This window comes from Bos grunniens, chromosome 4 (genome assembly GCF_055505025.1).
Source record: "Bos grunniens cultivar Pamir isolate PY7600 chromosome 4, Bosgru_T2T1.0, whole genome shotgun sequence".
Taxonomy (NCBI): domain Eukaryota; kingdom Metazoa; phylum Chordata; class Mammalia; order Artiodactyla; family Bovidae; genus Bos; species Bos grunniens.
Window position 1 is genome coordinate 27,646,807 of NC_141168.1, and position 26,171 is coordinate 27,672,977.

The 26,171-nt window shown below is 56.2% G+C and overlaps 2 protein-coding genes across 7 annotated transcripts; one reads left to right on the forward strand and one right to left on the reverse strand.

Moving 5' to 3' along the window:
• The first annotated feature begins 3,893 nt into the window (after positions 1-3,893).
• Positions 3,894-21,228, forward strand: IMPDH1 (inosine monophosphate dehydrogenase 1). Of its 5 annotated transcripts, none has more exons than XM_086395765.1 (16): positions 3,894-4,153; positions 4,532-4,607; positions 8,496-8,594; positions 10,747-10,795; positions 13,487-13,588; positions 13,733-13,807; positions 14,072-14,278; positions 14,430-14,517; positions 15,331-15,530; positions 16,156-16,246; positions 16,497-16,592; positions 17,918-18,061; positions 18,155-18,299; positions 18,851-18,994; positions 19,123-19,206; positions 20,464-21,228. In XM_086395765.1, the coding sequence occupies exons 2-16, from the start codon at positions 4,585-4,587 to the stop codon at positions 20,483-20,485; spliced, it is 1,569 nt and encodes a 522-aa protein (XP_086251891.1). In that variant the 5' UTR covers positions 3,894-4,153; positions 4,532-4,584; the 3' UTR covers positions 20,486-21,228. The 5 variants fall into 5 exon arrangements, 4 of the variants coding, with proteins under 4 accessions (XP_086251891.1, XP_086251888.1, XP_086251889.1 ...); XM_086395762.1 differs by lacking the exon at positions 4,532-4,607 and adding an exon at positions 19,760-19,776; XR_015162191.1 differs by lacking the exon at positions 4,532-4,607 and having other exon boundaries at positions 17,731-18,061.
• On the reverse strand, positions 21,163-25,207 carry LOC147373851 (uncharacterized). 2 transcript variants are annotated; one of them, XM_086395767.1, is made up of 3 exons: positions 24,753-25,207; positions 23,616-24,081; positions 21,163-21,671 (listed from the first exon to the last, which is right to left on the reverse strand). In XM_086395767.1, the coding sequence occupies exons 1-3, from the start codon at positions 25,113-25,115 to the stop codon at positions 21,307-21,309; spliced, it is 1,194 nt and encodes a 397-aa protein (XP_086251893.1). In that variant the 5' UTR covers positions 25,116-25,207; the 3' UTR covers positions 21,163-21,306. The 2 variants fall into 2 exon arrangements, with proteins under 2 accessions (XP_086251893.1, XP_086251894.1); XM_086395768.1 differs by lacking the exon at positions 24,753-25,207 and having other exon boundaries at positions 23,616-24,204.
• Positions 25,208-26,171: the final 964 nt, after the last annotated feature.

Sequence of the window (26,171 nt, forward strand, 5' to 3'; positions counted from 1 at the left end):
CTTATATGCAGATTACATCATGAGAAACGCTGGACTGGAAGAAACACAAGCTGGAATCAAGATTGCCGGGAGAAATATCAATAACCTCAGATATGCAGATGACACCACCCTTATGGCAGAAAGTGAAGAGGAACTAAAAAGCCTCTTGATGAAAGTGAAAGTGGAGAGTGAAAAAGTTGGCTTAAAGCTCGACATTCAGAAAACGAAGATCATGGCATCCGGTCCCATCACTTCATGGGAAATAGATGGGGAAACAGTGGAAAGAGTGGCTGACTTTATTTTTGGGGGCTCCAAAATCACTACAGATGGTGACTGCAGCCATGAAATTAAAAGACGCTTACTCCTTGGAAGGAAAGTTATGACCAACCTAGATAGCATATTGAAAAGCAGAGACATTACTTTGCAAACAAAGGTCCGTCTAGTCAAGGCTATGGTTTTTCCTGTGATCATGTATGGATGTGAGAGTTGGACTGTGAAGAAGGCTGAGCACCGAAGAATTGATGCTTTTGAACTGTGGTGTTGGAGAAGACTCTTGAGAGTCCCTTGGACTGCAAGGAGATCCAACCAGTCCATTCTGAAGGAGATCAGCCCTGGGATTTCTTTGGAAGGAATGATGCTGAAGCTGAAACTCCAGTACTTTGGCCACCTGATGCGAAGAGTTGACTCATTGGAAAAGACTCTGATGCTGGGAGGGATTGGGGGCAGGAGGAGAAGGGGACGACAGAGGATGAGGTGGCTGGATGGCATCACTGACTCGATGGACGTGAGTCTGGGTGAACTCCGGGAGTTGGTGATGGACAGGGAGGCCTGGCGTCCTGCGATTCATGGGGTTGCAAAGAGTCGGACACGACTGAGCGACTGAACTGAACTGAACTGAATCCTATAAAAGTATTTGATTCATATACTTTAAAACTTGAAAAGACTTTGTAAGAAATCAAATCCAATATTCTCATTTCTCAGATGAGGAGACCCAGTAATGATACATAGTTCTTTCATGTAACCAAAACTGTCCATTGTCCTGTGGCTTTATGAAAATTTAGTAGTTTTCCTTTAGTTCTGGTTTCTTCAAATAGTTCCTCTGAACTGGGGTCTCTCAATATCAGCACTACTGAATTTGGGACTGGAAAATCCTTTTTTGTGAAGGGCTGCCTGTGCACTGTCGGACTTTCGCAGCTTCTCTGGCCTCTACTCACCAGACACTAGTAAATCACTCCTACCTCCTTAGTCATGACATTCAAAAATATCCCCAGACATCACAAATATCCTGAGAACCACTGATCTACACTTTACTACAGGTAAAATCCCTTCAAATGACACACTGAGGCCCTCAGGTTATGTGGTTGTCTTAATGAATAGTTGGCTGACAAGCTTCACTTGTAGCCTACAAGCTCCGGAGAAAGCCAGAGCCACTCTGTGATGAGCACCGGTCTCAGTCCCCGGGGGACCCACTCCTCATGTATGTGTGGCATTTATTTTTTATATTCTGCTGACTTCCAGGGACCTTTGAAGTGAACCCTGACATTTCTTTCTCAGAACAGCTGGCTATGTCCTGTGTGTTGCCCAGGAGTCTGGACGGTGTGAAGGGCTGTCTGCCCTGCCACAGCCCTTCTTACATTGTACTCTCACTGCCTGTTTATCTTTCTGCCCCAGTGGACGTTAAGGTTCACGGCAGCAGAGACAATGACCATCTTGTTCACCACGTATTCTCAGCATCCAGTTGGCACATGGAGGTGCCCAATAAGCATTTATTTAATGAATATATAATAGAAATTACAACATATTTCATTTAGTTGTGGGTCAAAAGTGCAGAATTTTTGTAACCATAGCTTTCTCAGCTTAAAATAACACAGGAAGCTTACCTGTGTTATTTCACTAATGGCAAAGCAACCTTATGAGATATATATTATAACTCCATTTGTAAGATGAAGAGAGACGTACCAGGTAGTCCAGTGGTTAAGACTCCAGGCTTCCACTGCAGAGGGCATGGGTTCAATCCCTCGTCAGGGAACTAAGATCCCATAAACCTCTTGGCTCAGCCAAAATAAATAAATAAATAAGGAAACTGAGGCTCAGAGAAAGATTGACTTAGGTAATTATATAGTAAAAGCCTGGATTTGGACCAAGGCTCACCTAACTGCCAATCCTAGTCCTCTTTGATATACTACCTCTCCTGTTCAGTCATAAACCTGTGTGTTGGCTCCTCCTATGTAAAGAATGATCAGTTCACAAATAGGGACCAGAAAAATGACTTCATCACTGTGTACAATTTAGATTAGTCTGCTCTTGCCTCTTTGAGAAACCTGTAGGAACATGGTAATAATCTTGTTATACAAAATGGTCCTAGTCCATTCAGGCTGCTGTAACAAAAATACCATAGACTGTGTGGCTTACACAACAGCATTTCCCCCCTCAGTCTGGAGGCTGAGCAGTCCAAGATCAAGGAGCTGGTAGATCTGATGTCTAGTGAGAGCACACTTCCTGGTTCATAGACATGATATCCTTTCATGGCAGAGTGAGTGAGGGAGCTCTCTGAGATCTCTTTAATAAGGACACTAATCCCACACAGAAAGGTTCCACCCTCATGACCTAACCACCTCCCAAAAGTTCCGCCTCAAATACCATCTCATTGGGGATTAGGTTTTAGTATGTGACTTTTGAAGAAATACAAACATTCAGTTTATAGCAAAAATAATTGTCTTTAATGGCATTCACAGTGACAAGATTTCATGTATGGCTCAGTGTCAGAGAAACTGTGCTTTGATCTTGAATCTGGGGAGCAGGTGAGTACATGTATAGGAAAAGGTACCAGGCAGGATAAAATCCAAAATCTTTCTATTGTGTAAATTCAATTTCCTTTGTGAAATAGTTGCTGAAAGTTCTGACCCTTGACTCTGCCTCCTTTAAATGCATCTTAGCCCTCAGCCATTCAGCGTTTACCATTTGCTCCCTCAGATTGTCATGTTTTTGTAAAAATATATTTAATAAAACAGATTTTTGTCAATTGCTTATGTTCTATCTATTCTGTCTCCTTAAAGAAATTGCCTGAGACGAAGGACGCTTATTTTTCCTTGCCAACTCTGCTAGGTGCTCAATCATTGCTGACAATGATGATAACAATTTTGAAAGAGGAAAAAGTATTCTTTTTAGTCAGTAGATGAACAGAGGTTTGCACACCTGTGTGCTCAGCCCCACTTCCTGGTTATAGGGTACCCCAGGCGAGGGAAAACAAGGTCCTTTTCCTTAAGGAGCCTGCAGTCTTATCTGTTCCTTCCTCAGACAATGACAGGTAAGGGCTAAGGGAAACCTGTTTTCCTCCTAAGAGAATCTGTTGAACAGGTGAAGGGCTCGGTAGGCAAAGGCAGATGGATAATCTCCCAGCCTATCCTCCAGGAGGGCATGGCAACCCACTCCAGTATTCTTGCCTGGAGAATCCCCATGGACAGAGGAGCCTTGGGAGGTCCACGGGGTCGCAAAGAGCCGGACACGACTGAGCGACTAAGCACACACATCTTGCTCTAGCAAGGTAGGTCTGAGGCTGGCCGGTAGGAGGCGCTTCAAAGGACCGAGCCTCGGTTCCCAAGAAGAGGAACCGACGTAAGACGCGAAGTAAGCCCCGGCTGCGCTCTTTTTTGATTTTCCCTTGGAAGGGGCCAGGAAAAACTAGAAGGTCCGGGCAGTGGGGAAGGGGTGGAGGTCTTCTGCAGTTCAACTTCCATCTCCCAGCATCCTGTGGCGGATCCGGGGATGGGAAAGACAGGCTGAGTTTCGGTAGATGGGCCGGTGGGAGAGTTTTGCCAGCGCAGCGGACTCCCGCCCCGGAGCAGCCCCGCCCGCGGCACTGGAAGCCCGCCCCCGGCGCGCAGGCTCCGCCTCGGCGGCCCCGCCCCTTCCCCGGACTCGACTGGGCTGCACTCACTCCCGAGCGGTGGCCCGGGAGCCTCCAGGAGAAGAGGCTCCCGCCCGCCTCGAGCAGCGGCCTCCGCATGGAGGAGCCACGCGCTCCGCCAGCAGGGTCGGCGCCGTTCCCGGTGTCTCTGCAGGGAGGCGGAACCGCTGATGTTCCGGAGCCCGGAGCCCGGCAGCACCCGGGACACGAGACGGCGGCGCAACGGTACAGCGCCCGCCTGCTGCAGGCCGGCTACGAGCCCGAGAGGTGACGCCCAGGGCAGAGCGCGCGGGGCGCATCCGGGGCGGGCGCGGTGGCCCTGGGAACCGGGCAGCGCTGCTGGGGAGGGAAAGGGCATATCCCACCACTCAAGCCCTCTTATCGCCTCAACCTGAAACTTCCTGAAACTGGGCTCAGATGCCACACACCCGGCTTTGTTTGGGGGATGCAAGCGGGCACTGTGCCGAGGGCTCAGTGCTGAGTTGCACCAGGGAGCAGGTCGGGAAAACAACGATCCCTAAAATCTGAGCCCGGGGTCTGACCTCAACTACACACCCGATAATACCTGGTCCAAGTGGCTCCAACTCAGGGGGTTCAAACCGAACCTGTTGGAGTCCAAGTCCAACTTGGCTTACTCCTCCTTAGCTGTCTCCTCCTAGAACTATCTTCAGAGTCTTACTGTCAGGGTGGGTGTCCAGATGGATGACCCTCTCAGAGCCTGGTAAGGACACAAGCCCCTCCTCCCCCATTCACTGAGGTCTGATGAGACTGCCAGTGCAGCTCACCCCAGGGTCTCTCTTTTAAGATTCAAACCCGGCTCTGCCCTTACCCTGCTGGGGTCTGTAAGGGTCATTGGAGGAAGAGTGGAGGTGTTGATCTGGGCCCCAGGGGACTGACTGAAAAGGAGACAGTGGCTAATCTCTGGATTGTACCGCAGCTTGAAATGCAACCCACTGTCCTTCTGGTCCAGAGGATTTGGACTTCTTTCTGTGTCCCATCTGTTGGTGCTCAGCAGCTTGGGGAGGTGACCTGGAAGCTGGGTTTTTTTTTGGGGGGGGGTGGTTGGTGGTCTGGGGGAATTAGCTCTGCCCAGGGGCTGGCCGCTATTATGTAAGAACTTTTAATGGCTTAAGGGGCTGCTGGGTGAAACCGGGCCCCTCCTGCCCCGGAAGGCTGGCTCTCTAGAATTGACTCAGTTTCGGGCACCTGCATCCTTGCCATCCTAGAAACCCAGCTACTGGGGCTCAGGGTCTAGGGTGACAGAGAGAGGCCATAGGAGGAGAGGGGCCCAGGGGGGCTGGATGGAGGCAGTGCCTTGGTTGGGGGCAGGTGTTGCAAGAGTGTCATTTTGGAACTCAGACCAGGGCCATGCAGGAGCATCCTTTCTGCAGACTGTACTTCTGCACCTGTGCTATCGCCACCCCCACCAGATTCTGAAGAGCTGGTGTCAAACCTGAGACCCAGCCAGGTGGCGTAGTAAGATTCAAAACCTGCTGGCTAGACCTCCATCTGCCAGCTCTAGTTTAGAAACTGTGGGAAGAGGACAGGGTTCCATGAGAAGTCTAGGTCTGAGGCCAGAGTTATTGCGCTCTGGCTTGAACCTGGACAAGCTAGGTCCCCTAAACAAGCTCAGCAATGTCAGTGTTAATGCTCCTCCCCACAACTCCCACAAATCTCCCCTTGGAAGTGTTTTGAAAGCTTGTCCCTTCAAAATAGCCCCAGACTAGAAAGAGACCTCCGGGTTCCCTGCCTGGATGTGGGTGCCTGGCTGGGCACCATTCCCCCCCTTTTGAAGGAAGGGCCTTGATGGGGCTTGGCCTGCTCTCCTGCTCACAGCTGATAGGTGTGGAGCCTCAGGGGACCATTGGCCCTTCCTTGAGCTGGGGAGGCCCACCGGTTGCTTGGTGTCTCCTCCCCAGGGAGGAAGCAGCTGGGGAAGATCAGGAAAAGGGAGGAGGAAAGCTGAGGGTGGGGGTGGGAGGTGGATTAACAGTCTCTGGAAAAGGACAGCCTAACCCAGGGCTGAGCCCAGCAGCTTAGAGTAATGAGATGCCCGGACACAGGTCAAAGCAGGAGGAGGTGGGGGGGGCGGTGGCGGGCAGTGGGCAGCAGAAAGGGAGTGGGGTTGTGAGGTCTGTCATGCTGGGAGGAGGACTCTCCCCACAACTCAGCCTGATGGCAGCCCTCCTCTCCTGGTTCTGAGTTCGAGGCGGGGGCAAATGTCATACTGAGGTCACCTGAGCTGGCAGACCCCAGCTGCTGTCCTGGGCCCCAGCCCTGGGGGAACCCTAGCCATCCATGGCCCACGTTGCAGGAGACAGTGACCCAGAGCAGACCACAGGGGCAGCCTGTGTGCTGTTCCTGCCATGCCCTTCTAGCTTCATCTTTCTGTGGCTAGAAAGGTGCCCAGGAAGCAACTGGCGCTGAATGGCCAGTTGCTTCCTCTAGCCAGGCTCACTGCTCTGCCTCCAGGCGGCTACTAGGAGGTCCTCATGCTTGTGCCCTCAGGATAACCCCTTTCCCCATATGGCTCAGATCCTCTGCATGAGTCTGTGAGTGCTGAGGTATCAGGTACACCCTAGGTATCCCTGGCAAGCTGGCCCCAACTCCCACTCAGCAGAGAACCCTAGCAGGCCCTCCTCAACACCAGAGGGCTTCCAGGGGCCCCCATCAGGAGCCTCCTTCAAACTCCCGAGTTGGAGAGGGAAGTTTGGGAATCTGTGATTTTTCTGGTGCCCCGCAGTAAGAAAGAGGGCACAGTGGACATCTGTGAGTCCCCAGCAGCACTCTAGCCTCATGGGCCTCATCGTTCTAGCTCTGTGGGAAGCCTCCCCTTCCCTCTCACACAGATGGAACAGTCTCTCTTTTCCTGGCAGGGTCCCGGGGAGTCACTGAGGGAGGCTGGGCATCTCAGGGAGGCTCCCTTGGGCTCGGCTGCCACCACACTGGTGAGAGGTAAACAAACCCAGCCTCCAGGGCTGGGGACAGGAGGAGGACCACAGACAGCTGCCCTGCCAAGGAAAGGACAGGGTCCCTGGCCCACTTGTCCCTCATCTCACCAAGGGACTAGATGAGGACAGAGGGAGGAGAGGGTGGCATTTGGGCCTGGGGCAGGGAAGGGGCTGACATCTGCTTTCCAGCTTCTCGTCAGGGAGTAGCATTAGCAGTTCTGGTCACATGAAGGGGAAGGGCCAGCCCCAGACACCCCACCTCCTCCCATGGGAATCAACCTGCTACCTAATCTTACTACCTTCATGTAGAAATCTGGGTCTTGCTGGGCATCCAGGGCCACCAAATGTCTGCTTGCGGAAATTCTCAAGACTTCCCTAGCCTCTGTCCTAATCTGTATGTATATTTACTTGCCTAAGTCAGGCCTGTGGTTCCCCCCCACCCCCAGCTTCCCACCATGCTACCCTCCGAATAAAAGCAAACTTTGCTCTCTGGGGCTAAACCTCCCTGGTATCCACAATACTCTCTCAGCTGAGGATAACACAGGATGTCAGATTGAAGCATTAGATCAGGAACCAGGGGTAGTGCCTGTCCCCAACCCCTCCTGAACTGTAGGTTTTGCATCTATAAAGCAGGGGTGGGGGGAGGACACCTAATAATTGGCAATTAGTAGGAGTTGGACACGACTGAGAGGACTTCACTTTCACTTTTCACTTTCATGCATTGGAGAAGGAAATGGCAACCCACTCCAGTGTTCTTGCCTGGAGGATCCCAGGGACGGGGGAGCCTGGTAGGCTGCCGTCTCTGGGGTCCCACAGAGTCGGACACGACTGAAGCGACTTAGCAGCAGCAGCAGCAGAGTAAATGTGATCATTTATGAAAAATGCCTTGTAGACGGCAGAGGGCTCCAAAGCCACCCAAAGGTCTGGGATTGGCATTGTTCAGATGCCTGACCCCTAGGAATGATGCCCGGTTGTGGGGAGCAGGGTGGGGGTGCACTGCAGAGAAGGTATACAACCTCAGACTCCTGTGTGTTGGGCAGCTGCCGGCCCAAACCAGTTCCTCAGGGCTCCGGGCCCTGATTCGAGTCTGAGCCTTAGTCTTGGGGAAGATAAACGGTGTGAGAGGTTACCCTGGGACTAGGCAGCAGGGCCCCGGGGAGACTCATGCCCGCGGGGTCGGTGGCCTGGGTGGCCCGGGATGCTGGCCCTGGCGGAGGCGCTGCGGGGAACCTAAGAGGCGGGACTTGGAGCGGCGGAGGGGCCGTGTCCCGACCTGGCTCCGCCCCCTCCTCCGGTGAACACACGCCCTCCGCCGCCCCGGTTCCCAGCGGCCGCTGTGCCACTGCGGGTAGCCCTGGGCGTGCGCGCGGCGGCGGCTGGGCCGGGCTCCGCGGGGCTCTTTGTGCTGCTGGGGGCGGAGGCGGCGGGCTCCCGAGGGAGGGGCGGGAGGAACGGGGGTGCCAGTGAGGGCGGTGCCCGGGGCCCGCCCCGCGGCTGCCGCAGCCCCCGCCCCCGGCCCGCCCAGCCCGCGGCGGCAGCGTGGCCGTGGTGCGGCGTCAGCAGCAGCAGCAGCAGCAGCAGCCTCGGCGGCGGCAGCAGCAGCAGCGGCGGGGCGGCCCGCGCGGGTGTTTATGTCGGGTCGCGGTGTCTCCTGGCAGCATGGCGGACTACCTGATCAGCGGCGGCACCGGTTACGTGCCCGAGGATGGGCTCACTGCGCAGCAGCTGTTCGCCAACGCCGACGGCCTCACCTACAAGTAAGCGCTGGGGGCCTCAGCCCCACCTGGGCGCGCGCACTAACGCGCCGCGATCCTCCCAGGCCCCGGCCCTGCAAGTGCGCCGCTCGTTCCTGGGTGACGCCCGTGTCCCCGGCCCGATTCAAGCCACTTGGGCTGCGGCGGGAGCGAGCAGGGGGTTGGGGGTGGGCGGGTGCGGGCAAGGCCGGGCCAGGGAAGGAAGGCGGCCCGCGCCGAGAGCAGACGGACGGACGTGGCACAGCGACATCGCGGCCCTCAGTGCCATGCCCTGTTTCTGGCTAGATCCGGGTCCGGCCTGCCCCCTTCCTCTTTCCTCGGGGCATCTTGACCGCATGAAGGGGGCACTGGGGGCGTGTGAGAACAGGAGATGTGGTTCTGGAGACTTTTCCCAGACCTTGGTCCAGGACACTCTCACTCCCAGCGTCACCACGAGGGCAAGAGTCGGTGCAGGGGGTGAGGGGGGGAGGTGGTGGTGCTCAGGCAGCTGCTTGGGTGTTGCCCCCAGGATATGCCCAGCTGGGCAGTTGGGATGGCTCTTTTTTTCCACCCTCCAGTCCAGCCCACTTTCCACGTGTGCCCCTGCCTGCCTACAAGTTAGTACTGGTGTTCCCCACTTGGCCGGAGTATTCTTTGACGATCACCCACCCAAGCCCTCCCCACCCAGGATTTTTGAAGAAGACAAGACCATTTCCCTCTGGCTTAGTGTGTTTTTCCATGGGCCCTGGGCCAGTTGTCCTGCTGGCTGCAGGCCTGGCACTAGCTCTTCTCTTGGCTGCAGGACTGTGTCCATGCCAGGAAAGAGCATCAGGACCTGGGACTAAGGGTGGAGTAGGGATGCTCTGAGCCAAGAGCATCCTTGCCCTGTCCCCTGCTAGCTCCTGTCTTTGCCTATAAGCGCTCCTGCCTGGCAGGCTGTTTCCCTGGACACCAGGATACCCAATCATTCCTGAGGAGTGTCTCCTCTTGCTTGTCTGCGTAGCTGAGATGTGGGCCAGGCGAGGGGTATGTGTGATACCTAGAAAATGCCAAGGGGCCCAGACTCCAGCATTTCTTTTCCTGCCTCTAAGTGAGCCACAGAGGCCTCTTCACTGTACAGAAGGGCCCCCAGGGGACAGGGGCAGTTAAGATTATTTCTTTGGTGGTCTTTGATGAAGTGGGATAGAGTATATATGATATATTTTTCAGTGGTGTCTCCCAGGAACACTCCCAGGGAGTCGTTCTACACCCTGGGGCAAATTAAAGACCCCACTCATCCCTTCCACCCTGTAGCTTCTCCTTCTGGCCCTGGGGTGCCTGCTGCTTTGCTTAGTCTGGTTGGGAGTGTTCCTGAACACCCTGAGACGTTTACTTTTGGGCGTGTCTGTCAAGGCCCTGAGATTGCAGGCCCGTCAGGCCTCCTGGGCTGTGGCCCTGTGCTTTGCGGCACCTGGGCAGGCCTGTACCCCTCTTCTGGGGATTGCTGGGACCATGGCCCAGGTTAGTGTTGGCCACTGCCAGGCTTTGGCTGGGCCTCCTGTGTTGTGGTCCTAACCGTAAGGCCCCTTCCTCTTGTTTCCCATCCCAGGCCGTGTCCGTTGGTTGCTCCAGTCCAACTGGGCAGAGCGTTAGGGATGCCTGCTCTATTGGCATGTACCCCATGCTCAGCCCCCTGGGGTCCCTTGGTGCCATTCTGAGCCCTGTGTGACTCAGCAGCCCCAGCACTGGGCCGAGCAGCTTGCTCTGTGCTGTGTGGTGTTCATGCTGGGTGGCGCTCCTACACTGTTCTCAGGTGCCTTCCGTGTTTATTTATCATCTCCCCGCCTCCAAGACTGAGAAGTTTTCAAGGGCAGACCCTGTATCCACTGGGTGCAGCCTTATGGGAATGTCTGGGTCCCTTGATGAACTCTGAGCCCTAAAGGCAATGGGTGTTTGGGGCTAGCTGCCCTGGTGGCGCCCCAGGACTACAGAGTTTGTGCCACGTTTGGCTCTAGCTCTCTGGGCTGAGGTTGACAACTATCAGGGGGCACGAGGGTGGTTCAGTCCTGAACAGGTCACAGGGTTCAGATACTCGGCTCCTTTCCCCAGCTACACACTGCTTCCCCTGGAGTGGCAGGCCCTGCCCCTTTCAGGAACCCCCTCCTCACCCAGTAATGCTCACTTCCTTTCTTCACAGCGACTTCCTGATTCTCCCAGGATTCATAGACTTCACAGCTGATGAAGTGGTGAGTAAAGGGCGAGGGGCTGTGTGTGTGGCATAGTACACCGATCTCTGGCTCAGGGGTGTGGGAGAGAGATTTTTCTGGGGAAGGTGGATGTAGCCATTTGTGCTGTGGGCAGTGGATTATGCCTGATGGGTTAGAGGCAGTGATGGGGATTCAGTGGGATCCTGAAAGGTGGGTCTGGCCTGGGGCCTGCAGTGAAGTTCAGAAAGGCCCAGGGAGGGTGTGGGGTGGATGAAGGTGTGGCTGCTTTATTACTTACTGGATTTCTTCTGAAGTGCTAAACAAAGATACCCTAGAAGCCAGTAAAATTATGGAAACTTTGGAAGAGGTGGACAGACTTGTTTGTGGATCCATGACTTAGATGAACTGGTGAGAAGATCTGAAGAAGTTAGATTGTGGTCTAATACAAGGAAACAATGCTTCTCTTAACCGGTGGGGCTTAGGAATAAACTGAATCAATGACCAATATCCTTTATACTATTAACATGAAAAGTGAAAGTGAAGTCGCTCAGTCGTGTCTGACTCTTTGTGACCCCACGGACTGTAGCCTATCAGGCTCCTCCGTCCATGGGATTTTCCAGGCAAGAGTGCTGGAGTAGATTGCCATTTCCTTCTCCAGGGGATCTTCCCGACCCAGGAATCGAACCCAGGTCTCCCGCATTGTAGGCAGATGCTTTACCGTCTGAGCCACTAGGGAAGTCCTACTATTAACATATGACAACCCAAATTTCCCTGGTGGCACAGTGTTTGAGAATCTGCATGGTAATGCAGGAGACACAGGTTCGATTACTGGTCTGGGAAGATTCCATACGCCTCAGAGCAACTAAGCCTGTGCACCACAACTCCTGAGCCTGTGCACCTAAAGCTGTGCTCCGCAGCAAGAAAGGCCACCGAAACGAGAGGCCCTCACACCACAACGCAGCGTAGCCCCTGCTCACCACAACTAGAGAAAGCCCATGTGTAGCAAGGAAGACCCAGCACAGCCAAAAAAAAGTTTTTTTAAATAATAAATAAAATTTTAAAAATACGCAACATTATAGGAGCCAAGAGGCTAAATGCTAATGGGTGTTAGTCATTTCATGGAAAAGTTATCCTATGATGAATTAGTATGCATTTTAAAAAAAGTTTTTCTGTTGCTGTTATCATTAATATTTATTCAGGTTTGATTCTTATGGAACGCCAGAGGGCCTGAGTGTGCCCAGATCTTTTATATGTTGGGGAAGCTCACATCCAGCTTGTGTAGTCAGTGCTGACCCAGACAGATTGTTAAGGGGACATTAGGACTATTCTGGATATTCCCTTTGTGATAGCAACCTGGAAGCCTTCTTGGTTTGGCTGTTCAGTTTCACAAAGTGAAAGTGAGCAGCCTGGCCTTGTGCTGGTGCTTCCCTGGTGGCTGAAATGGTAAAGAATCTGCCTGCAATGCAGAAGTCCCAGGTCCGATCCCTGAGTCAGGAAGATCCCCTGGAGAAGGGAATGGCAACCCCCTCCAGTACTCTTGCCTAGAAAATCCCTGTGGACAGAGGGTCCCGGTGGGCTGCACGGGGTCGCAAAGAGTTGGACACAGCTGAGCAACTAACACTTGACTTTGTCCCAGATCCTGGGCAGAGTGCAAGGAAGAGAGGGATGGAAGAAGCCCACTGGCCATCAAGGGTCTCCTTCCTTTGGTCTATGTCAGGAGGCTGTGGCTCTTCTGTGCTAGGACAAGCGAGGACAAGGGAAGTTTTCTAGACTGCAGGCCCAAGGTTCTCGGCCTGACTCTGGGAATAGACTGTAGGGGTCCTTGAGTCTCCAGGAAGTTATGTAGCAAAGTCTGTGTCTGGGGGTTTGGGGGGCTAGGATCCACAGCTGTTAGCCTGAATCTCGGAGGCGTCTGCAATCCGGCCTTATCTACTGCTCACAGGCAGATGCTTCCTGAATACCCTTGCCGTCTTGACCTCTCCTTTGAGCTATGGACAGGTAGTCACCTTCTCCCCGGCTGGGCTGCCTAATAGACTCCTTCCCATGCCTCCATCTCACCAGGCCCCAGAATCTCCCACCTGGACCCATCAGCAGCCTCCCTAGTGGTCTCTCTGCCTAGACCTTGTCACCCAGAATCCCGTCTTCACATTGGAGCCTGAGCGAACTCTTTGAAACACAAATCAGATCATGTCTTTCTTCTTCTTGTGGTCCTCCAGTGGCTTCTCATCGCAAAATTGAATCCAAGCTCCTCCCCAAGGCTTTCAAGGCTACACATCCTTGCCCCCCTCCCCTCCCCGTCTCTCTCCCTTCCCTCTACTCTGCTAGCTTTTTCTTTCTTAAATGCACCTCAGGGAGAACTGGAATCAGAGGCAGGGTTTCACATACAGTTCCCTTGACCTGGAAAGACTCCTGGACTTCTACTTGACTAGTTTCCCTTTGTCATCCCCTCAAGAAAGGTTTTACCAACCACCACATTCTTCCTCCAATGGTCATTCTGCCTCTTGCTTTTCTTTGGAGCCTTCACCCCAACCAGAATCATCTTGGATATGTTTCGTGAGTGTCATTTTTCTTTCCAAGTAGAATGTAAGCTCCAGAGGACGTAGCAGAGACCTCATTCGCTTTGCTCACTGCTGTATCCCCAGGGTCGGTGCCAGGCACACACAGGAGCTCAGTAAGTGTTTGTTGAATGAATGATAACACTTTTCACGTAGACCACGTCTCCACCCTCAGGATCTGACTTCAGCCCTGACTCGGAAGATCACACTAAAGACGCCACTCATCTCATCCCCCATGGACACTGTGACGGAGGCTGACATGGCCATTGCAATGGCTGTGAGTTGGGCACGTGGGTGGAGACCCCAGGGCTGGGAGGACTGAGCAGGGTGGGCCGGACGTCAGGAGGAATTGGAATCAGAGGTGGGGTTGGCAGAGTGAGGACGACTGGCTGACTCTAACTGTACTTCCCTTCTACCCCAGCTGATGGGTGGTATTGGTTTCATTCACCACAACTGCACTCCAGAATTCCAGGCCAATGAGGTGCGGAAGGTCAAGGCAAGTACCAGGCCCATTCCCAGGAAGAAGATGCCCTCTGGTGGTCCCCTGCCTCACAGACCCTCGCCCCTCCCCAAACCTCCATTGCCAAGTCTGTGGGCCCGTGCGCTCCCTGGCTGATTCCTGCGGGGTCTTGTCTGCCCTTCCAGTGAGGGCACAGGGCTCACTGGCTTCCTGCCCCAGTACATTCTGTCCCCTGTGGCCAGACTGTACACCATCTCCAGCTTTCTTCCAGCCTTTTCCTTCCCCTGTCTCTGCCCTCAGAAATTTGAACAGGGCTTCATCACGGACCCCGTGGTGCTAAGCCCCTCGCATACCGTGGGTGATGTGCTGGAGGCCAAGGTCCGGCATGGCTTCTCAGGCATCCCCATCACTGAGACGGGCACCATGGGCAGCAAGCTGGTGGGCATCGTCACCTCCCGAGACATCGACTTCCTTGCCGAGAAGGACCACACCACCCTTCTCAGTGAGGTACCTGTGCGGCAGGGAGGGTATGGCTGGGGGCAGAGAGGACCCCAGGTCTGGGGCCTCAGGCTGGTGCCTGTGACCAGGGACCAGAGGGAGGCCTGGCTCCCTTCTCTCTCACCTGCCAACCTGCAGGCAAATGTTCCTGGCCCCACAGGTGATGACCCCACGGAATGAGCTGGTGGTGGCTCCAGCAGGTGTAACATTGAAAGAGGCAAATGAGATTCTGCAGCGCAGCAAGAAAGGTACCAGGGAGCAGGTGGAAAATACAACCCACCTCCCCACCCCCGCCTCCCATCAGAGCCCCCTTTTGCTTCACAGCTTTGCAGGTTGTCCCTGCAACCAGGCTGGGGACAGGTCTGAATAACCTCAGACTGGAGCATGATTCCTGAGGTCTCTTTCCTGGCTTAGGAAATCCCATCCCTTATTTGGCGTCTTCACAGTATGTTTCTCAAAACAACTCGTTCTGTGAAACACTCATCATGAAGAAAGGGCACTGTGGTCCTAGAAAGCCAGAGAATGCTTCTGTGTCCCCATCTTGCATAAGGAATGGTTCATTACTTTATCAAGGGCTCTGAGAAGTCCTGCAGTTAAATTCATTTGCCAGTGGGGTAGTTGACATAGTATTCATTAGGCCCCTATGGGAGCCACTGGGAAATGCCCCCGTGGCCCAGGCTGGATCGTCCTCAGGGGTGGCAGTGGATGGGACATATGTTCCCCCCGGCAGGACAACCTCACGTTTGTGCCCTGGCTAGGAGGTTTTGACCACTGTGGCCTGTGGCCCAGCAGGTGAAGGGCTGCCAGTGCGCAGGGGCTGCCCACGGAGCCCGGCCTAGCCACAGGGCAGGAAGAGTTCCAGGAACTGGGTTTCTTTGCTTCCTGTTCCCTGGGCAGAGGGCCAGGTCCCTAGGAACACTTCCTGGGTGGGTGCTGTCACCTAGTGGTGGCATTGGGTACTGCAGGGGAATCTCTGGCCTGGTCTATTTTCATCCTCATTATCCATCCTACCCGACCTCCAGAAGCCTGCTCTTCCATCTCACTCCTGCGTTCCTTGTCAGGAAAGCTGCCCATTGTCAATGATCGAGATGAGTTAGTGGCCATCATTGCCCGCACTGACCTGAAGAAGAACCGGGACTACCCCCTGGCCTCCAAGGATTCCCACAAGCAGCTGCTGTGCGGGGCGGCTGTGGGCACCCGTGAGGATGACAAATACCGCCTGGACCTGCTCACCCAGGCGGGCGCTGATGTCATAGTGCTGGTAGGGGCACTGCCCTGGAGAAGGGGCGGTTCAGTGGAGTCTGTACTTTGGAAGACCCAGCTTCACCTCTAATTAAGCCCAGTGTCAGAACTGGGAGGGTCACTGGGACTCTGACAGCTTAGAACTAACTGAGGAGCCGCCTGGGGCACTCTGCATGTAGATAACATGACCTTGATGTTTATCGCGCTCATTGAGTTCGATGGCTCACCAGGTGCCACACTAAGAACTTTATGTAGGTGAATTCAGTTAATCCTCATTGATTATAAAGCCCATTTGTCAGTTGGGGAAGCTGAGCTTCAAGAGGTTAAGTAATTTAGTTAGTGAGTTGGTGGGAATAGAATGTGACTCCAGGTCCCATCTCTTTGCTGTGAGGACTGGTCCATATTGTGGGTATGAAGGGGCTTTGTCTGCTGTGCAACTATCCGTGAGTGGTACTTACCCTCTGGGGGAGAGGCAAGCCCCTTTGAGAATCTGCTGAGAGTTGTCTAGTGACTGCCCAGAAACAGACAGGGGCGCATTCTCATAGGGCTTTCATTGGTTTGTCCACTCAAGACTCCCCAAACCCCCCTCCCTCAGTGAGGGCCCTCAGCCTCCACCCTCAACTTTCCTGGTCCCCTTCCCACAGGACTCATCCCAAGGGAACTCTGTGTATCAGATCGCCATGGTACACTACATTAAGCAGAAGTACCCCCACCTCCAGGTGATTGGGGGCAATGGTGAGTGCAGGGTCCCTGCTCACATCCTGGCCCTCGCCCCCTCACCGTGTAACCTCTCTGTGTCACTTGGCATCCTCTGGTGGTGGCATTGCTCCTGGCATGGGAGGTTGGGGGGGGGGGTGCAGGAATGGGCTTTGGTCACAGTAGGTTGGTGGGGGGTGGGTATGGACTGGAGTCCCAGGACGCCCTTGGGCAGGGCAGGGGCAACCCATCCTGACACTCTTCCTCCCCTCTGACTGCCCCTCCCCAGTGGTGACAGCAGCTCAGGCCAAGAACCTGATTGACGCTGGTGTGGATGGGCTGCGTGTGGGCATGGGATGCGGCTCCATCTGCATCACCCAGGAAGGTGAGTGTCAGGAGGAGCGTGAGTGGCTGCACTTCGAACGTCCCCCAGCCTTTATCAGGCCCCAGGGCCTCACTCTCCTGCCACGAGTGCGTGCAGAGCGCTCACTCAGCCAGGCCCCTTCCTGGGGTTCAGGAGTGACCCAGGCTCAGACTGACTGTTTAGCCCACTGACTTGTGGGGAGACAGGTATCCGAGGAGGTGACTGTAAATTTTTGGTGTGTGTCAGTCTGCTTCTCCGATTCTGGTCTGGGAAGCCCAATTGGTGGGCCCAGGACTGAGGTATTTGGTCCCTTTAGTGAGGGTCATGTCTCCCAAATGCTGCACGACCTGTTTGGTCTTTAAGCCTCTGCTTTTAACTGTCTGGGCTTCCCTGGTGACTCAGATGGTAAAGAATCCATCTGCAATGTGGGAGACCAGGGTTCAATACTGGTTTGGGAAGATTCCCTGGAGGAGAATATGGCAATCCACTCCATTCCACCTCTGTATTAGCTGATCCCTGAGGTAAGATGTAGGCCTCTTCTATAAATTAAGGAATGTTAGTTGAGCACCTCGGAGAAGGCAATGGCACCCCACTCCAGTACTCTTGCCTGGAAAATCCCATGGACGGAGGAGCCTGGTAGGCTGCAGTCCATGAGGTCGCTAAGAGTCGGACACGACTGAGCGACTTCATTTTCACTTTTCACTTTCATGCGTTGGAGAAGGAAATGGCAACCCACTCCAGTGTTCTTGCCTGGAGAATCCCAGGGACGGGGGAGCCTGGTGGGCTGCCGTCTATGGGGTCGCACAGAGTCGGACACGACTGAAGCGACTTAGCAGCAGCAGTTGAGCACCTGCTGTGTGTCGGGCGTTGTTCTAAATCTTGGGGATGTGAAAAGAAAAAAACAGAGGTACAGGCACAGGAGACTTCTTTCCTCCTTTATCTAGCTTTGCATCCATTCCCCAGATATGTGTCGGTTTCTTAGAATTCTCACTTAGAAATCAATACTTAAGAGTCTTGGACAATGAAACTTAAAGAAATACAAACCAATATCCCAAAGGAGGCTGTGAGTACCTAACCCTAGTAATGGTGAGGGGTAGCTAGTGTGTGGAGAGAGGCGAGGCTGAGGTCAGTACTGATGCAGCCGCTGGTGTCCCCATAGGGCTCTTGTAGGTGAGGAGGTGCAGGTTCCTGGAATGACATTTACCCTACTGCTGTTGTTATTTTTATTTGCCACGTGAACATCCAGAGCAGTCCTTTTCGCCAAGTGGAGGTAAGGCGCAAGAGGCCTGTCCTTGGCCCCTATTGCTGTTGACACTGTTGACACCTGTCTTGTGTACCGTCCCCAGTGATGGCCTGTGGTCGGCCCCAGGGCACTGCCGTGTACAAAGTGGCTGAGTATGCCCGGCGCTTCGGGGTCCCAGTCATAGCCGACGGCGGCATCCAGACCGTGGGGCACGTGGTTAAGGCGCTGGCCCTCGGAGCCTCCACAGGTGAGGGGGCCGGTCCGCTGGGGATGGGGCAGGCCGGCGAGGGGTGGTTGGAGGGCCCAGGGGCTAGAGACCCTGACCCCCCAACTGCTGCAGTGATGATGGGTTCCCTGCTCGCGGCCACCACGGAGGCCCCCGGCGAATACTTCTTCTCGGATGGTGTGAGGCTCAAGAAGTACCGCGGCATGGGCTCGCTGGACGCCATGGAGAAGAGCAGCAGCAGCCAGAAACGCTACTTCAGGTGCCTGCCCACCCCACCCCTCCCCAGCCTTGGGCCAGCACATCGGCCTCCAGTCCTTTAGGTCCGCACCTACCCTCTGACTTCCCACGGTGGCACCCAGTCTCCATATTACAGCTCTGGAAACCGAGGCACAGGGCAACGAGTCACAGGCCCGAGACAGTGCCGGGGCCACAACTAGGAACCCACGCTTATTTGCGCTGTAGCACAGAGAGTAACAGCTTTAGGAGTCGTTCTGGGGCTTCCTCGGGGGTGCTGATGGTAAAGAACCTGCCTGCCAATGCAGGAGACATAAGCAACAGAGGTTCGATCCCTGGGTTGGGAAGATCCCCTGGAGGAGGGCATGGCAACCCACTCCAGCATTCTTGCCTAGAGAATCCCATGAACAGAGGAGCCTGGAGGGCTACAGTCCATGGGGTCGCACAGAGTCAGACACTACTGAAGGACTGAGCATGCCTGCTGGCTAGTAGCCCCTCTGCCAGTACCCTCGAGAGGTGGAGTGGGGTCCCCTGAGCCCTGGGCAGTGGGGCTCAGTCTTCCTGCCCTCCACGCAGCGAGGGGGACAAGGTGAAGATTGCGCAGGGCGTCTCGGGCTCCATCCAGGACAAAGGCTCCATTCAGAAGTTCGTGCCCTACCTCATAGCGGGCATCCAGCACGGCTGCCAGGACATCGGGGCCCGGAGTCTGTCTGTCCTGCGGTGAGTGCGGCGACTCAAGGGCCGCAGGTGGGAGGCGAGTGGGAGGTTCCTGGCACCCCCCTCGCTTCCTTTCTCTGTCTCTCCTCCCTGCTTGCTGCCTCTGACCGGTGCCATCTCCCCGCTGGCAGGTCCATGATGTACTCAGGAGAGCTCAAGTTTGAGAAGCGGACCATGTCGGCCCAGATCGAGGGCGGCGTCCACGGCCTGCACTCGTAAGTGTGGCGGCTTCCTGGCCCTGGCTGGCTGGCCCTGGGTCGGGCAGGCGGGGCCGTGGTTCAGAGGCTGAGCCGAGGTTTCAGGGACGGAGGCTGCGGCAGGGTGACCCCAGCACCCTCTCCTTCAGGGCCTGGCCCACCCTGGAACCCCGCCCTTTAGCCCCCCATGCAGGCAGGCCCTCCCCTCCCCTCGGTGGTCTCACCCCCCAACCCCCGAGCTGGGCACGGGAGATGTGACCACTTGTCCCTCCCAGCTTCCCAGCCCTTGCTTGCTCAGAAGCTTGGTGGCTGGTCGCAGGGCTGGCGGTGCTGGGCTCTCGCTGGTGGTGGCATCAAGCAGGCCAGTGGAGGCTGGGGGCGCAAGCCCTTGGTAGGGAGAAGGGCAGAGAGACCGATGCCAGAGCTGGTGCTGGGGCAACCATGGGCGGGGGTAGCGCTAGTTGGCAGCAGTAGTTGCAGGCATGCAGCCCCGCCCTGATCGAGAGGGCCAGTCCCCCCAGGCAGAGGCGGGCATCTAACCTGTGTCTCTTTCTGCCCCATCCTCCCATAGCTATACCTTTCTGCCGTGTAAGTAACTGCGCTGCCCGGGGCCAAGCGTAGAGTAGAGCAGCGGGCAGTCTGGGTGGGGCCTGGGCTGGGGTGGGGGGCGCTGGGCTGGAGGTGGAGCTGGGGTGTCATCATGGGACTTGGACCCTAGGACTACATCCTGGTGGGGGCAGCTGGCCTTGGCCTCCCCTGCAGGGGAAATGTCCCTTCCTGGGGTGCAGAGAGGCGTCCCTGACCACAGGCCTGAGGCTGTCCTGCCTGGGACCGGACCCAGTGACCACAGGGGGCTCAGGCCACTGCGCCTGCACGGGTGGGTGGAGATGTGAGCGGCAGAGCCCCGGCTTGGTCTGACCTCTTCCTGTGAGGATGGGCCGTGCTGTCCTTAGCCACCTCCACCCCGGCCCTGAGGACAGACCCTCCACCAGCTGTGGCCCGAGGAGCATGGCTGTCTCTGGGCCTGGCCTGGCTCTTCCGGGAGCCTTGGCCTGAAGTGGATGAACAGAGGCACTGGGCTTGCTTCCTGTCTCTTCCCACCCCCGACCCCCCACCGTGGCTGAGGGGCAGGGGCTTCAGCAGCAGCTTACTGCCTCCCCTGAGTCTGGGGGCCACCTGGCAGCCCAGGGCCAGCCTGGGCAAGGGGCTCTGGGAAGGCGGGGCCCGCTTCCCGCACGCCCACTCTGGGTTTTCGCTCTGCCTTTGTGCCTGCAGTTACGAGAAGCGGCTGTACTGAGGACGGTGGTGCCTGCGGCCGAGGCAGCGGAGGAGGCATGCCCCAGGGCCCGGCTTTGGGCGCAGCCTCCCTCCGTAACTGAGCAGTCCTCAGACTTGCACTGCTGCTTCCCCGGCTCCTTTTCCAGGGAGAGAGGCGGGGGTGGGCCCTGAGTGTCCACTGCCCTTCCTTGGGCCTCCCCCTGCCCCCTACTCCCCCGCCCCAGTCCCCTCCACCCCTGCAGAGTCAGGACTGCTCCCGGGCTGGCTTGCCCTGGGAGTCCTCCCAGGTTCCCCGTTCTTCAGCACCCCCCTGAGCCCAGCCAGCCTGGACTCTCAGGCCCTGTGCCTGCCTCAGGTCTTTCTCGCTGCAGCCTGCTCCGGCCCGGCTCCCACCCCTGGGACCAGTGGCCCCTCCTGGCTTCTCCCGTAGGGCACCCCCCCACCCCAAAAATGGTGCTCTCCTGGCCTGCCTCCGGCCCCTTCCCAGGCTGCTGCGCCCTCAGCAGGCCTGACCTAGGCCGGAGGGAAGTCTCTGCCCCCTTCCCCTTGCCAGGACTCCCCAGCCCTGCTCCTCAGGCTGCCCGTCCCTGGCCCTGGGGAGGAGGCTGCCCACCATTCCCGACTGGCCCCCATGCCCGGGTGTACCGTCCCTGCCCTCTCCTCTCAGCTGCAGTTGAAGGCTTTAACTTTGCACACTTTGGGGGCCACAGTCGCGTCATTGTATGTTAAAATAATCTGAATAAATCAAGAGGTTTCAGCGCCTCTGCTGTCCTGTCTCCGTCCCCTGTCCACTGGACTGCTGGCCCCCATCCCAGTGGGGAGCTGGAGCCCAGAGTGCCATCAGAGCCGGGCTGCGGGGGCCACAAGGCCGAGCCTCCCCAGGAAGGTGGCGAGGGTGCTGCTGTACTCCAGGGGGTGCTGGCGCAGGTGGGCCGCATGGCGCGAGGTCTCCCAGGCCTGCACCCACACCGGCATGCCCAGCCGCTGCCAGGCGGCCAGCAGCTCCTGCAGGCAGGCACTGTCACAGAGGGGATCATCCAGACTATAGTAGACAAGTGTCGGGGGCCTGACGGGTGGCTGCTGGAACGCGGCCACCGCAGCCTCATAATGCCGGATGGTACAGCTGGGACACAGGTGGAAGTAGAACATGGCTGTGGCCCTGACCACTGGGCCCAGGGCCTGTGGCTTCATCAGCTGAGACACACCTGTGGGTTCCAGGAGGAGGAGGTTAGCACCTGTTGTCATATGCGGCTCAGGCCCTGCCTCCTGGGAGTGGGGGACAGCACTGACACACGGACTGCTGAGGATCCCTAGAGCTGGGGGTCCTGGGACAGAAACACTGCCTTCTCTGCCTTTGTTGTAGCTGGTCAGTGGGCACCCAGCTGTCCTGCCTGGTACAGACACCATTCTGGGCAGAGGCAAGGAAGGTGGCCTGGGAATGCTCTAGTGACAGGAAGGAGCAGAGGGCAGAAGGCCCTAGTTGTGAGTAGTGGAGAGCTGGAAACAGCCCCATGACTGCCAGGGAGAGGTGGCCTCAGCCCACACTCGGCCTGCTGGTCCCTGCCCTTTCCCAGGCCATTCCTAAAAGAGCCACGTGGTCAGGACCCAGCCTCTCTCTCTGGTATTTTCCAGCTTTGTGACATCTTCAGGGACGAGAAGGAAAGATCTAGGTGGTAAGATGTTGGGTGGGTTCAGAATTGGTTCAACAACTGCTCCTGGAGTTGCAAAGTGACCGGGTCATTGAGGGTCCCCTGAGGCCTTATGCCCTGGAATCTGCGGTCTTGGTGAGCACCTTGGAGTCTGAGGTGACCTGACTGGGTGGGAGAAGGAAATCCAGATACCCGGGGATGGTAAAAGAGAAGAGAGGATGGACCAGAACAAGGCCGTGTTTCACAGATAGTCTTGCACATTGCTTTACAAAAACCATACAGGAAGCAGTTTGACCAGCAATTGAAAAGGCAAAGATCTAAGGGTTTTTAGAGAAATGCCAAGTCACTCTGCATCAAGGGTGAATTCTCCTTTTGAGTTAGACCTAACTGGTCAATTAGAACTGACCCATGGGATGGTTTTTTTGGTTGTTGTTTAGTCGTTAAAGTGAGAATGTTAGTCGCTCAGTCCTGTCCAAGTCTTTGTGATCCTATGGACTGTAGCCCACCAGGCTCCTCTGTCCATGGAATTCTCCAGGCAAGAATACTGGGGTGGGTAGCCAATCCCTTACTCCAGGGGATCTTCCCAACCCAGGGATCTGACCCAAGTATTCCACATTATAGGCAGTTTCTTTACTAAATTGTGTCCAATTCTTTTGTGAGCAGTTACTTTGTTACTTGAGGTATGTTAGTTTGGTCCTTTAGAGGAAGGAAGAGCACAGTGGTCCTGAAACTAGTGTGTAACAGAAACCACCTAGATCTAGGACCCACAGGCCCAGGCTCGTGGAAGTAGGATTCAGCACGAGGTGATTCTGAGACTCACCAAAGTTTCAGAATCACTGTTTTGGAGGAAACCCGTGCACCCAATCACAGTTGGCTCTTGAACACTGCAGGGTTTAGGGGTGCTGACCCTTCACGCAGTTGAAAATCAGAGGTTGAAAATCACACTCGGGCCTCCACATGTGCAATTCCACATCTGCAGATTCAACCAGCCTCAAATTGTAGTGCTATAATACGTATTTACTGAAAAAAAACCCCATATAATGGACCCACATAGCAGTTTAAAAAACCCTGTTCATGGGTCAGCTGTACATGATTGCTGAGACTCTTTCCAAAGCTTGTGTCACAAGAAAAGAATTTCAAAAGGCACCACATCTATTTCATGGTCCCAATGTGGGGATTATGTGAGTATGTACGGAAAGTTACAGGTGCTCAGTAAATTAGTCTTAATACAGGCTGGAGTTAAAGGCGTGCCAGGTTGGACCCAGGCAGCACGCTCACTCTGGGTTGTATTTTCAACCACAGTGGGGAAGGCCCAGGTGGGACAAGACGACCGACACTCCAGGTAGGAAGGCCACATCAGGTGGGACGGTCAGAGACTCGAGACACCTCTGGGACACTTAGATCACAGGCCCATTGGTCAGCAGACCTGTCCATCCACCTGGAGTCCAGCCTGGCTTGTGTGGCCCAGGTGCCCCCTCATCCTTGCCCCAGTACACTCACCCAGCGCCATGCGGTCCAGGCTGCCCACCACCAGGCTGTCGAAAATATGGCCCTTCAGGCGCTGGGCCACGCTGCCGTGGCGCCCCAGGTCCTGGCCCATGAGCAGGAGCATCTGTGCAAAGGTGTAGCCACCCAGGGAGAGTGCGTGCACCACCAGTGGGCGGCTGGCCAGGGCCCCAGGCCCCTGCAGCAGTGCCAGCACGTGGGCAGCCCACCTCAGGCCCTGGCGTGGGCACAGGAAGTGGCTCAGCGTGCTCTCCACGGCCAGCACGTCGAAGCCGCAGGCCAGGTACAGCTGCAGGTACTTGCCCTGGGCAGCTGGCCTCGCCCCCAGCCACGGCAGGAGCAGGAGCAGTGGGCGGGGCCCTGGAGACCCCGCTGGGCCCGGCCTGCAGTACAGGTGGATGGAGCGGGAGAGCTGGGTCACCGTCACATCGGCGGGGAGCAGCGGGGCCATGGCCGCACCCTGGAGGCCATGGGAAGGAGGAGTGGTAGGTGGGCCTCCGCTCGCCCCCGCGTTTCCCCCACACACATCCGCTCTCAGATGGCTGCGGCTGGGATTAGCTCTCGGAGGGCCCTTTAAGCTTCTGCGGTTCTAATGCTCTTCCGGGAGCTGGGCAGTCAGCCCGGAGAGGAGGGGTCAATACCCCAGCTGCCCTCAATCTCTCCCTCAATCCCTCGTCCACCCCTGCCCTCCCGCTCTCCTCATACCCAGGAGTGGGGTCTGGAGAGGAGGAGGGACCAGCCATGGGGAGTGGGGGTAAGGCAGCATCTCCCTCGACTCTTCAGAAGAGCATTGAATTCCCACCCCAGCCTCTCTGATTGCCTCTCTGCTTTACACACACACCATTTGGAAGTTGAGGGGCCAAGTCTATCCACCCCAGCCTCTCTGATTGCCTCTCTGCTTTACACGCACACCATTTGGAAGTTGAGGGGCCAAGTCTATCCACCCCAGTGCACTCCCAGCAGCCCTTCTGCCATCAGCTGAGGGGAGTTTGGAGTCAGAGGGTAGTACCAGAGTCAAAGCATGCAGGCCCCCCTACCCCATAACCTCTCCCGGGGCCCTGCTCCCTGACTCCGCTCCCCATACCTACTGTCCTCAGGGCAGCGCCCCTCGCCTGCAGGATGTGGACTCACCTCCATCAGCCTCCTTTCCCTTCCCTGCCACTCAGCTCCAGAGGGAAGGTGGGAGGGGTCTGTGACTTGGGAGACCTTGGTCCCCAACTTCCTGCTCCACCCCTGGGAGACCTTGGTCCCCAACTTCCTGCTCCATCCCCCACCCTTCTTAAGCACATTGGCAACATGAGCTTCTGGGCTGGGAGCCAGGGTGTCTGGCTCACAAGTCAGCGACATCCCCAGCCCAGATAAAAGTCTGGGAGGAGGCATGTGGGTTGCAAGGTGCAGTATTCCCCTGGGACAGGTAGGTAGAGACCAGCCTTTCCTAAGTGCCTCTGCCTCAGTTTCTCTGCTTGTGATCCTAACCAGGGAAAGAGGAGCCATCCACAGGCACCCCAACAGCTTCTTGTCTTTTTATCACCCCCCAACACACACACACACACACACACACACTCAGCAGCGGCTCCACCTCACCCTTCACTTTTCAGGGCAGGCTGACCTCAGGATGGCCAGGTACAGGGGCTGCCCCAGGCAGGAATCCAACTCAGGAGACCTGGTCTGCACTGAGGATTCCCTTTGAAGTAGGGTGATCGGAGGCTCCACGGTGGGGGTTGGGAGGTGGGGTTGGTCTGACATGCTGTCAAGGTAGGTAGGCAGTTTCTCCTCAGGGAAGAAAAGCGAAGTCCACACTAGAGCATCAGGGGCTGAGCGGCTGGCAAGGAGGAGGGAGCCAGGAGGAGATGTTGCGTAAGGACCTGGCTGTGACCTTACACGTCATTCTCCCACCCCATGTTAACGTCTTACTCCCCACCCCGCCGCTGCTCTCGGTGGGAAGCGAACGAATGAGAAGCGAAACGTGTGTCTGCACTGCGGAGTCGGAGCTTCAGGAAGCCTATTAAGGGGAGGGGTTTCCTTCGGACCCCGCACCACCGGGAGTCCTGCTCCTCGATCCTCGCCGTTCTCCAGGAAGGACACTGCTCCTCCCTCCGCTCCCCGTGGTTCACAGTGCTTCCAGCTCCTTTCCGTTCTTCTAGTCTCTGGGAAAACCTAGGGACAAGAAGTAGGAAGGACTTTTCACGGTGGAGATGCTGGGGCGAGAAGAGGGGCGGGGCAGAGGGTGTTCCCTGCCCGGGGATGGGGGGACTCCCGCGTGTGGATGCTTTAGGAGCAGTGTGGCACAATATCCAGCAGGTGGCACCAGAATCCATCGACCTGCTGGACCCCAGGGAACCAGAGTGGGGCAGTTTCCTGGGCGACGGGCAGCCTTTCAGAAAGCCCTGCCCTTGGCAACCGTTCCCTGGTTGCCCGTGTCCCTAGTAAATATTTGGTTTCTGAAGGACAGGCTGGGGGTTAAATAATCTAATCTCAGAAAGGATAGAGGCTGGCTGAGGATGAGAGAAGATTCGAAAGACCTGTTCTCTGCTGTCATTTTGCTAAGGA

Bases quoted from the DNA above. Each gene is read 5' to 3' on its own strand.
- IMPDH1 (XM_086395762.1), top strand. From the start codon at position 3,984: ATGGAGGAGCCACGCGCTCCGCCAGCAGGGTCGGCGCCGTTCCCGGTG. The intron at 13,808-14,071 runs GCAAGTACCAGG...CTCTGCCCTCAG, and splicing joins ATGAGGTGCGGAAGGTCAAG to AAATTTGAACAGGGCTTCAT. The intron at 18,300-18,850 runs GTGCCTGCCCAC...CCCTCCACGCAG, and splicing joins AGCCAGAAACGCTACTTCAG to CGAGGGGGACAAGGTGAAGA.
- LOC147373851 (XM_086395767.1), bottom strand. From the start codon at position 25,115: ATGGCTCCTCTTTCCCTGGTTAGGATCACAAGCAGAGAAACTGAGGCA. The intron at 24,082-24,752 runs GTGAGTCCACAT...CATGGCCTCCAG, and splicing joins GGGAAAGGAGGCTGATGGAG to GGTGCGGCCATGGCCCCGCT. The intron at 21,672-23,615 runs GTGAGTGTACTG...TGGAACCCACAG, and splicing joins CCTGGACCGCATGGCGCTGG to GTGTGTCTCAGCTGATGAAG.